Genomic DNA, 12,603 nt, shown 5'->3' on the forward strand with positions numbered 1-12,603 from the left:
GTGTCCAAAGAAACAGAGAAAAAGAGAGAAGTAGAGAGCACTAGGCGAAAGCTGTGTCACCTTCAGTTACTCAGAGAAGTCACAGAATACCACCTCTGCCACATGTCACTGGTAGGAGATATCACAAGTCCCCACATGAATTCAATTTGAGGAGGAACACAGGTCCCACTAATGATGGGAGGCAGGTTGGAGGGCAGATATATTGATGTGGCCATCTTTGGAATATACAGTCTGCCCCAGTGCAAGGAGGTGGGGAAGTAGGTATCTTCCTAGATGTTTAAACTAGAAATAATGTCAGTATAATTCACTTTATCCCTCTGTTTTTGACTAAACTAACATCTGAAAGATGCTAGTTAGGTGAGTTAAATACAAAACTGAATAATTCAAATTTTGTGTAGGAAGATACTTTCACATAGCAGAACGTAAGAATTCACGAAGAGACAGTATCTTATACGCAGTCACTAATAATCTTCACAAATTCTTTCCTTGGGAATATATTTTAGCAGGATAGATAGCAAAGTTATTATTATATTTCCTCAACTTGATCCAAGAAGTTAAGACCAAGAGGGAACTATGTTGGATTACATCACTTCTATTTTCTGACCAGATGAAGAAACTATTTTCATTTGCAGAGACAAACTGTTTCCTACAATTAAATCCAAGCAGTATTTTGCAGAATGCCCCCTCACGTGGGACATTGGGCAATGAATGCACAATACTGTGCATTTGCTAATATTTGATATTTGTATATATTGTGAAATGATCAGCGCAAGAAATGTACTTGACATCCATTTAAAAAATTATAGCAGTTGTGGCCTCTTATGGTATTTTAGGTTATTTGCCATTATAAAGAATGATCCCAGACTAATACATTTGTTGAGAACTACATGTGGTTTTTTGTAGTGTTTTTCAATCTTGGAGATGCCTTTGGAACCTGCTATTTCTAATTTGTATTGTTCTGGGAAATTAGAAGACTATATTTGGTAAAACTGAATTTAAAACATGAAAAAATGGTCTAAGAATGAAAATCTGAGAAAATTTTGAGTAAAATGCATAACAATATGTGGTTTTGTAGCATTTCCAATTTGACTTGTGTGTGTGTGTGTGTTCTTATTTCTTAATTCTTAACCGTGCAATTGAGACTAAATGTTGCTAGACAGATGTCTTTTGTTTAAGTGTAATATCACTTTTCCTAATTTGGGAATATATGATTTTAAGGGTGAGTATTCCTACTATATTTTGCTTTAATTTTATTAATTAAATTTTATTTGTAGGTAATGCTACCATTGGGTTTTTAGGAAACTTCTAAAACATTCTGGAATGAACTTTAAAATGTCCCAACCAAAATCTACTTAATATGTAACATGCAATTGATCATAAGCTTTTGCCTTTGACTCAATTTACATTTCTCTGCTTTACTTCCTGTTCTTCCCATCTCTTCTCCTTCACTTCCTCTTCCTCCCTATTCTCCTTTCTGTATTATCCCTCTCTCCAACTGCTTGGGGACCAAGGAAGAAAAATGAAACAGGACACCCAAATGTCAATGGTGATGAAGATGATGATGAAGATGATGATGATGATGATGACGATGGCAGCTAACACGTGTTGAGTGCTTACCTTGAACCAGCGACTGTTCTGAGAGTTTACAGAGAGCCCCTCATGTTATCCTTAGAGAAAACATGCTGAAAACATGACTTGTCAGCTGAGGACAGGGCCATCTCAGAGAGCATGTTCTGGGAGAGGATTTGGGGAAATATGCAAGCAGGATGGAAAACTAAAGTGCTGCCATTTGAGTTTTATAAATGAAAGGCCAGTTTTTAGACTCAGACGCAAGTCCAGTTCCCGACAGCTATGACTCAACAAGAGGGCCCAGAGTGGAGCCCAGTCCTTTGTTCCTCATCAAGGACTCTTTCTTTATCCCTCCCAGAATTAGGCTGAAATTAAACTTTTAGGCCAGACTGTTTGAAAAATTTTCAAAAATAGTTATATAACCATGAGATCATGGTCATTTGTTATCATTTTCTCAAATTCTTCTCCTACATCTTAAAAGTACTACCAAGAAATCAGTTCCAGAATTCAGTCTAAAACATAATATAACTAATAAAAATAGATGACACCTTAAAGTTTTCATTTGATGGAATAAAATAATCAGTAGTTAATGCACAAAATATAGTCTGTTCAGAATCAAATAAATGCTTTATTAAATAAAATAGATCTTTTCAACAGATGTATATATATGTTTCAACATATTTATGCTGAAAAGATATATACTTATATACATGTGTATATATATACATATGTAAGATGGGAAAACTGTGTATATACACACTTTCCCTTTTTTGTCTCTTGGTGTACCTAAGAAAGTTTGATTTTTAACTGCTTGTGTGTGTTTGATACCCTCACGAAATTCCTATTTATCACAGATTTGAGATGTAGAGGTCAAGGCATGACTATCGATTCCAGCTAAAAGTTTTATGTCCAGGAAGTTAGTTCAGGTCTTTGGGCCTCCCATTCCTTGTTTGTAAAATAGCTATTATAAATACCCAGGGTTTGGTGGGGGGGGGGAAGGGGGCTAAACATGACAATGAATATGAAGTCCTTGACATGTTGTAAGTGCTCAGTAAACTCAGCTATTATAATCCAAAACAACAGAAGCAACATGTAAATATCATTTAGAAGAACATGTCTTGAGTGCCTATTTTAAATATGGATTTGTCTTTTCTGTGAGTTTAATGAAGCCATACTGTGCATAGGATTTTGAGTCCAAAATACTTGTGTTGACGCACTGAGTCCTAGCTCGTTTTCCATTGGGCAAGTTCCTTAACTTTTCAGAGTCTCATTTTTACCGTCTCCAAATTAAGGGTAATAATTAGCTACTCTACAAGGTTGTGGACGACTGATTGAAGGAACACAGGAAGCATGCAGGCAATACCCAAACCAAAGTAAACATTAAATGCTAAGAATGGCCTATAATATTATCAGACCCCGATTCGGAAAAAGATAATCCATATGTTCAGTTCACTCCTGCTGTGTAACTAACACCCGGGCTTAAAATAATAACCCATGATTACGCAACCTGGGCAGAGCTCAGCAAGGACAGCTTGGCTCTGCTGTTCCATGTGGTGTCAGCTGAGGTGACTCTTGCATTCATGTGGGAACTTGACTGAGCCAGAACTTCCAAGATGACTTCACTCCTGCTTCTGGTATCTCAGCCGGGGTGGCAGAGAGGACTGAGGTTGGTTGGCCCTCTCTAGCAGAGTGGCTCAGGGTTCCAAAAGGGTGAAAACGGAAGCTCCTCCCCTCCAGGACTCACACTGTCTTTTTTGACCTGCAGTTGATTTCTTAGCGATGTATATGATTTCTGGATTGGCTCTGAGTTCAGATGAGCCCTTTATTATCTCTCTTAAAAATGATCTTTGGTGCCTCCTCTATTCCCTCAAAAACAAATATGATTCAACATGCAGCACTGAAGAAGCTAAACAAGGTCCTGCCCTGGAAGGGCTTACACTCCATGCAGGAGAAAATAAATAAGTACATAGGATATAAAATAACTGTAGGCTGTGGTTGGTGCTGGGAGGAAACAAATGAGAGCAGTGTTAGGGGATAGCCCTACTAAGATAGGTGACGAGAGAAACCCCCTGTCAGGAAGTGAAAGTTAAACACAGTCCTGGCAGATGGCAAAGTTCTAGTTTTGAAAAGAGCTAGGATCCCAAAGAGAATGAATTGCATGTGCAAAGGCCCTGGGGTGGGAAAGACATGGACCTGATGGGTCAGTGTGGCTGGAGCCCAGCGGGTGATTCAAATTATGGCAGGAAAAAGGAGCACTGCTCCAGATTATGCAAGACCAAGGGGTCATCACAGGATGCTTGGTTTTGATTTGGAAGGCAATAGAGATAGCCAAGGAAGATTTTAAGTGGGACATGACACCTTTTATATTTTGGTAAAGGTCACGTTGACTGCTGTGAGCAAGTCCGTAACGTAAGCTTAGTCACCTTCCCCTTAACCTCAGGTGCTATCAAGTTTAGTCATTGATAGTATTGTAAATAACAGATCTTGATATTGCTCTAAATGTCTCTTGAAAACATTTTAAATGTTTTTTGTTTTTTTTTTTTTGGCAGAGTCTGCTATCAGGTAAATAGGTTCATTTCTTCAATTCCTCAGGGTATCTTTATAGCTAGAGTGTCTTATTATTAAGCGCCTCCCCTACAGGGGGTTTGGAAGGGTTAATTGAGACAATGTACAGAAAATGCACTGTTTACTTGGTCTATAATATGCCCCCAGTGCTATGTAGCTCAGAGGCCCAAGACCCAACCTTGCAGTGGTAAAGCTGTGTCTGTTTTTTCTCTTTGTCAAGGATGGCTTTGCTCAGGACTCTGTGTTCTAGATCCTGCTTCCATTTCTTCTTACCCTATGGTTTCTTTTTTCATTCTTTGCTGTTCCTTTTCTAATCCTTCCTATTCCGTGGGTCCTTATCCTTAGCACTCCATCCCTTATGTACTGTAAAGAGATTGGTGTATATTTTTCCTGAATAAATCTCTCCATGGGAGATAAAGGAATATTTCAAATATTTACTGTGATCTTTGGGATGAATATCCCCCGAATCTTCCCCTGCATGGTCGCTCACCTATGCAGCTCTTATAGGATTTATTGTGTGATATTTAGTCATGGGTCAGCAGAGCCCAGGCAGTGAAGCCAAAAACTGGCTGCTCCGAGCAGATCAGGCTGGAAACATTATATTTATTTCTAGTAGCATTGGAAATCGTGTGCACTTTCCTTTCTATATCTTTGATGAGTGGAAATAATATTGGTTGCAAAGATGTCCCGAGAATTAACTGAGAGGTCATCTATTTAAAGGTGAAGATTAGAAATGTGTAATACAGAAGCTGACTGGTTTTATAATTCAGTAATACAGTTTAAGTCTTTATAGCCTGCCGCCTAGCCAAGTAAACTACAGACAATAATAAAATGCCTTCTGTTTCCTGTGTCTGGAGAATATCAGATGTAGCTCGTACGACTTCTTTGTTTTGCAGGTTGAAGTCGATCCTGTTACTACCTTCCCTCTGAAGGGCTTGACGCCGCTCACGGAGTACACTGTGGCCATTACCTCTATCTATGAAGAGGGGCAGTCGGAGCCTCTGACTGGAATTTTTACCACAGGTAAGCCTTATTATGGTTTGGAAGTTTCCAAGAGTAACTGTATAGAAACCAGAAACTGGAGCAGCTTCTTCAACTGTGATTTTGAAGAGATTGCATTTTGACCTTTGTTTAGGTTGTATTATCATTTTAAAGATTTATTTATGAGAGAGAAAGAGAGAGTGCGCGTGCATGTGTGGGGGGAGCGTCAGGGGAAGAGGGAGAGAGAGCATCTCAAACAGACTCCCCACTGAGCACTGAGCCTGAGGCGGGGCTCCGTCTCATGACCCTGAGATCACGACCTGAGCCAAAACCAAGAGTTGAACCCTTAGCCGACTGAGACACCCAGGTGCCCCTCCGTTGTATTAACAACTGAACAATTAGGTGACTGGAATGTGTACTGCCTAGTTATTTTCTATCAAAGCAAGAGAAAGAGAGGAAAGGTCATCTAAATTCAAAAGGTCCCAGTTAAGTAAATGGGTGTACTGCTCTGTTCCTAATCTTACACCATTTCTTTTGTTCTATGGGTCTAAAAATTTCACAGCTTTCTTCTGTTTTCATATGCATGTATGTTAAGTTGAACTTCCAAAATTGCTGCTACCCAACAATTTTTTGAACTGCAAGAATGACAGTTTCATACTATTTAACCTAAGACATTAGTCTGTAGCCAGTAATGGATTCATGCAGCCTGAAATATTAATACAACAATATGGAATCTTCCAAATACTGCAGTAAAAAAACATAAGGCGTGCTGGCATGATTTTCCTTTTCTATGTATACCCTGTAGTCAATAAATGTAAAAATTTTTTGCCTCTTGGTGGCAACACTTCTATTGTTTACTTTCTGAACTTAACATTGATTGCACTTGGAAAACAATTGAGCGCTATACCGAGGCGATGAGAAGCTATTTTGGAGAGATGAGAAATATATTCCATTAAGAAATAATGTTCACAGGAAGAAGTCCAGTCATTCCACAAAATTTCCTGAAGGATCACTCTAGTTGGGATTCTGCTGGTGTCCTGTGAAAGAGTTTTAAAATCTCTAATTTTGGGGTGCTTGCGTGGCTCAGTCGGTTAAGCATCTGCCTTAACCGGGTCATGATCTCAGGGTCCTGGGATGGAGCCCCACATCGGGGTCCCGGCTCAGCAAGGAGTCCGCGTCTCCCTCTCCCTCTGCCCCTTTCCCCCTGTTCATGCTTTCTCCTCTCTCTCTCTCAAATACATTTTTAACAAATCGCTAATTTCGAGTAATAAAGATCAGTGGCTTACAAAGACTGACATACAGCTGGTTGTTGGACCCCCTCAAGTATGAAACTGAGGAAGGGCTGATGAATCATATTTCACCTGCAATGGCACCCAGATGTACAAGATTCAAAGGGTGTCAGGTTCTTCTTTAACTTCAATCATGAGGGGGTGATTTAGGCACAAAAACAAATAAAACAAAGAGGGACATTTCCCGGACCTTGAGGGCACCAATTTGTTAATTTCCCCAACATAATGAGAAAATAATATCTTTGTGAACTAATGAAGAGGACACTCTTACTTTTTATAGTTTGCGAAAAGAGCCAAATAGAGAATCTGAAAGTTCTGGAAATTACTGGAAGGCTTTAAAAAATGTGCTATGTCCATGGTCTTCCTGATTTATCCCATGGGTAAATGCTGGCAGCAGAAACTTAAGGTCTCACTGGGCTGATGGGCACGCCTTTCTCGGCTTCCATGTGCTTTCGCAAAGCCAGAGGTCCCTCGGAGAGCCTTCTTCCCGCGGCCCCGGGAGCTGCTTGAGTTTGGCTTCCTTGCCTTCTCCATTCTCTGACAAAGTCTCTTTCCTTGGCTCACAGAGGAGGTTCCAGCCCAGCAATACTTGGAAATCGATGAGGTGACGACAGACAGTTTCAGAGTGACCTGGCATCCCCTTTCAGCTGATGAAGGGCAACACAAGTTGATGTGGATTCCAGTCTATGGTGGGAACACCGAAGAAGTGAGTTGTCTGAAACAGACTGAAAAGTCATCGGGAGCATTTTCTCTGGAAGTGAATACCCACTGCACATTTGAGTTGGTCTTCACTTTAAAAGAGATTGAGAATCCCAGAAGTAATTAATATTTTGCCTGGCATGGAGTTTTATAAATGTCAGATCATATGTTTTTCCTAAGATTAAAATGGCATTCTTTTTTTGCTAGGGCACTCATCATATATTTAATATATTTTCAGATCCTTTGACTTTCATAAATGACACAAAATAAAACTTCAACTGGTACTTTTGCAATATTAATAGCTTATTTTTTGAGGGAATTGAAAGGAATGAAGTCTCTGCTTTGACTTTAAAATTGAGTTCAATGGCCCTGGAATTCTTTCTGCTGAGTTGTTGCTTGCTTATGCTCAGGATAACCTTTTTTTCCTTGTTAATTATTTTTTCTTAACTTTCACCGCTATTCAAGTAAACCCGGTTACTAAGCACCGAATGCTTTTCAGGTTCTCCTTAAAGAAGACCAAGACTCACATGTTATTGAAGGCCTGGAGCCCGGCACTGAATACGAAGTTTCACTCTTGGCTGTACTGGATGATGGGAGCGAGAGTGAGGTGGTGACTGCTGTGGGGACCACGCGTAAGTACCAGTCTGGCTGAGGGGACTTCGCCAGCAGCCACCATCCATTCTGATACCCTTCTGCTCACCTGGTTCCCTGCCCATCCACCTTATTCCTGCCTACAGAGGCTTCAATTTCTCTATGTCCCCCAGAAATCTTCATGTGCCCTTACCTTTAATGAAACCGCTATGTGGAGCATATGAGACTCCTAGGCTATTATCACCATAAAGGCAGAGACCGTGTCTGTCTTGTTCACCATTATATCCCCAGCACCTAGCACAGTGCTTGTTGTATTTTAGCTGTGCAATAAATACTTGTTGAATGGAAGGATGGATGGGTAAAATAATTTATAAGTGAATAAATGAGCGAACAAACAAGCTGAGGGCAAGCATGTCCAAGAGCTTTTGGAATTTCCCAAGTCAATCTTGGTTCCAAGAATCTTGTATAAAATTCACTCGCTGATTCATTCATCCCTTCATTTTTAAAATATGAGGTATTAACCACATATTCAGTTTTCTTTGATGAGGTTCCCTGGAATCAGATTCTGAGACAGAAAATTGCATCCAGAAGGTTAATTTAAGACTGTGGTTGAGAGATACATCTGTAAGGAAGTAAGGATGGCAGAATGAGGCGTAGGGAGAAGCTACAACTGAGCCTTTGGCTAATTCCATGAAGAGTCCTGGACCTGGGATGACCCTCCACGGTTGTCCCAAACTGAGTCAATGGGGCTGAACCCTTTGTATCCCTGCACCCCCAGTCATTGGAGGTGGGCCATCCCCTGACAGAGTCTGTGACCTCAGGCAGAGACAGTTCCCAGAGCTCTGAGCCATTGGCAGCCAGTATTCCAGAAGCTGGTGATGAGTGTGTTGACCCCGAAGAGGGGCTCTGGGCAGAGAGCCACACAACTGCTCCAGCGTGCTGGATGCCCAGGATGAGCACACGACCTAGAAAAGATGCTTGTTCTCTTCCTTGGTGGTCTCGTTTGGCAGCCCTTTCACAGCGTGGTCTACAGCACTGTTTATTTTCCTTTAATTACCATGGTTATGCCCCATTTCACAGTAACCGGGAGGTTTCACAAAGTTATATGTGTAATACAAACGTTTACGTGAAGGCTGGTATCTGTGATTAGAAACATTCTCTTCCTTGGGTTTCAGTTTCCTTATCAGCGGAATAGATATCACGTCTGGTTTATTTATAGCTCGTTTCTTCATTCTTGCAACCATAGTCCAGGTGGTTGGGAGGAGCAAGTTGAGATAATATAGGTGAAATTTTCTTTGAAAACTATAAAATGCTATAGGCAAATGTGTAGTTACACACATTGTAGAATTTTAAAGTAATGGGTATTTTTTTTAGTTGACAGTTTTTGGCCTGAACCATCTACGACCATAGCCCCCACCAGACCTGTGACGTCAGGTAAGGACAAATAGAATTTGTCCCCATTTCCCTGTAAGAAAAGTTTGATTTAAACAAGTTATGTTATCCCAGTTTTATTTATTTTATATTGTTATTTAGGAATGGAGCCTTTCAATTCAAAGTTTACTCTTCTTAGAACCTCTCAACCTCTTCTTAGCTCTAAATGCCAGTGAGTCTTTGGACCTCACTGTGACATCTCTACCTGTGCCATCTTTGTTTTGGGTTCCTATTTAGTCTTTCAGAGGATGTTCACATAGCACACACCAGGAGTCTATCCCTTCTCTTGATCGTGGTGACTTCTATTGCTATCTGTTGAGAATTACTCACATCATGGTGTCCTTGCGTTTCTGTGGGTAGCCGAGACCTGGCTGGTCTAATAGGCTTCCCACCTCAGCTATTTTCTCTTTCAACTTAACCCCCCCCCCATTATGATACACCTTCCAACCAGCTGTCAGAGTCAATTAGGTGAAACACAAGTTTGATTGTACCATTTATTTTCCTACCTAAAACCCTTCCATGGCTCTCCGTCACCCAGTCATTCATTCACTGATTCATTCATTCTCCAGTTAATCTTTTATCGAGGCCTTCTTTAGCATAGTGCCCCCAAATCTCTTTATCATTAAAATCCAAGATCTTTCTGCTTTTCTTCTTGGACTCAATCATAGTTTTCAAGCTGTCTCATTTCCTCCTGTCATCTGAAACTCCTAGCCCTGAAGGTGAGACATTGCCTCCCATTCCCATTGCCTGGTACCCTCTCCCAATTTTGCCTGCTAAATGTCACTCTCCTGCCTCCTCTGTGACACTTTTAGTATTTTTGTCGAGTGTTCATCCCTGTATATCTTAAAGGTCTAACACGGTCTGGCATAAAGGAAACACTCAGTGAATGTTTGCTGAATGAATGGATGAATGAAGAGGAGAGTCAGTGGAGACGGAGAGAATGAAAGGAAGTCAGATGGGATAAAAGAGGAGCTGGCCTCTCAGGAGAGGAGAAGGAATGTGTCAGAGAGCATGGGTGAAAGAGTTCATACAGATATCAGAGAAGGGAGAATGTCCATGTGGGATGAATGGATAGAGGTAGCCATGGTGAGAGATGCGTGCTTTGAGTGATGAGTGCTGTAGGAGAAATGAGGGAGCAGGTGAAAAGGATGTATGTTGGATGCTGGATTGCAGACGGAGGCTGCCCCTCATTTTTACTTCTCCAGCAGAGGACTGGTGGGGGTGTTCGTGGGCATGCTCCCCTGGAGGCTCCCCCGGTCCAAGGGCTTCTCCCCAATTCCCCTTACTGATGTAGATAGATAGATAGATAGATAGATAGATAGATAGATAGATAGATAGACAGACAGACAGGGCTGATAGTTTTGAGGGGTCCATGGTCCATCTCTTATCTCATTTCTACTTGCTACCAGTAGGTATGATGCCCACCCCCACCCCTGCCATGAGCCACTAAAGCTGACCTGTGCTTCTTATGGTTCCACATTAGAGAGATACGTTAAGTGATCGTTGTCATCATGTCCACAGATGGTCTCTAGAGCTCATTTTGGAATATGATGGGTTAAAAGTTCTTTAATCCTTGGTTGTCCTTATTCCAGTTCTCCGAACAGGAATCAGAAACCTGGTTGTAGATGACGAAACCACTTCTAGCCTGCGGGTAAAATGGGACATTTCAGACAGCAGCGTGCAGCAGTTCAGGGTGACCTACCTGACTGCTCAAGGGGACCATGCGGAAGAAGTGGTAGGAACGGTCTGTATAAGTACAACTGCCTAGAAACCACGCAGTTCCCTGACTAACAGACCTAACGAGGCTGTCTCCAGAGATCCGTGCAAGCTTGGCTGCTGATTTCTGGGTGACTCTACCCTCTCTGGAAACTAATGTTTTCTGTTCATCTAAACTTCACTACTGGTTTCTTGATGACCTTCCTCTCTCCAAAACTTGCTCCACATATGACTTGCTTCAAATTGATAAAGCTTCTGAACGTCATCTCCCATCCTGCTTCTGCTGCCTTGACAATTCGTTAGAGCACCAAAGTGGGGTCATACGTAGTACACTGTGCACTGTCGCTGTGTGTGTATACAGTTGACCCTTGGACAACAGAGGTTTGAATGGCACGGGTCCACTTATATGGATTTTTTTCGATAAATACAGTACAGTCCTGTGTATGTATTTTCTCTTCCTTGTGATTTTCCTGATAACATTTTTTTTTCTAGCTGACATGATAGTAAGAATACACTATTTAATACATGTAACATACAAAAATATGTTACTCAACTATTTACACAAATCAGTAAGTCTTTTGGTCAACAGAAGCCTATTGGCAGTTAAGTTTTAAGTTATATATGGATTTGGACTGTGCAGGGGCTCAGCAGCCCTAAATCCTGTGTTGTTCAAGGATCAACCACACACATATATAAACTTCTAACATATAAACTTTTAATATACGCACATATACTAAACTTCTTTGCCCTTGGGAATATGATTACAAGTTTCTATGCAAAGCATGCATGAAAGGTTGTCTTTACGTAGTTGAAGTGTTCCTAATAAGATAACATCCATTAATACATAGTTATGTTTTTCACTGACATCAACCCGTTTCGAGCGGTTCTATAGTCATTTCTAACTGATTCTTAAATATGACTGTTTCCCTAAGGGGATTTGGATTTTTATATGCTGAGTTTTCTTTGTTTCATCTGATTAGTTTTTCTCTATTAGAAACCTGGGTACACTTTGAGTCATGGCCTTCCTGTGTTTTCTTAATTTACCCCATATCATTCCTTTTATTCTAGAACCTGAACATTGTTTCCTCGGCATGCTTCCCATCAGAGCAGATAACCCCCCATTTGCATCTAAAGGAAATTTTCCTTTTTAGTCGTGGACTATGCCTTATTTAACCTCATTACTTGCATTTCTTGCCCCCTGCTGCATTATTTTGAGACACTCTAGGAGAGACATCTCCAAGTTCATTGTTGCTCAAGAATAACATCATTATCCTTTGTTCCTCCTCCTTACATATAAAGCCTTTGATGGAAATTATTTTTATTTATGTGCTTACGTAAGCAATTATTTGAGCCCAAAATCGTCTCAGAAAAGTACTTAACTTCAGGCTGATAGAAGATTTGTTACAGAGCACAATGATAGCCTTGGGAATAGTCACGTCCCCGGTGAATAACCAGAAGGTCCGTGAAATTGGTCTGGGAATACTTTTAGAAAGTTAATGGACACTTGAACAAAATAAATTGAGTTATAAATTCACTCAGATCATATATTTCAAATGACCCATGATCGAAAAATTCAAAATAAAATTGTACCTAGGAATGGTAACTAGGGACATAATTTGAATGTTTAATTTTCCCTGTTATTGTCTCATATTTTGATTTAGTTCCTAAAAGTGAGACCCATAAAAACTTCCCAGAGTAAGAGTTTTGTTCTTTGCTTTTTGTTTCTACTCTTTCCAAGAAACATATTAAACTTCTTGCTAAA

General features: G+C 40.6%; 1 protein-coding gene across 3 annotated transcripts in view; it reads left to right on the forward strand.

The window, feature by feature from the left end:
- Window positions 1-12,603, forward strand: part of COL14A1 (collagen type XIV alpha 1 chain) — a 207,997-nt gene that overhangs the window by 78,526 nt on the left and 116,868 nt on the right. For 2 of the 3 annotated variants that reach the window (XM_040625803.1, XM_008689298.2), the window contains exons 15-19: window positions 5,031-5,157; window positions 6,971-7,110; window positions 7,603-7,735; window positions 9,069-9,128; window positions 10,718-10,869. In XM_040625803.1, the coding sequence (XP_040481737.1) occupies window positions 5,031-5,157; window positions 6,971-7,110; window positions 7,603-7,735; window positions 9,069-9,128; window positions 10,718-10,869 (612 nt within the window). The remainder of the gene's footprint in view (window positions 1-5,030; window positions 5,158-6,970; window positions 7,111-7,602; window positions 7,736-9,068; window positions 9,129-10,717; window positions 10,870-12,603) is intronic. The other variant, XM_040625802.1, reaches the window with a different exon arrangement.

Source organism: Ursus maritimus, unplaced genomic scaffold (genome assembly GCF_017311325.1).
Source record: "Ursus maritimus isolate PB19 unplaced genomic scaffold, ASM1731132v1 scaffold_9, whole genome shotgun sequence".
NCBI lineage: Eukaryota > Metazoa > Chordata > Mammalia > Carnivora > Ursidae > Ursus > Ursus maritimus.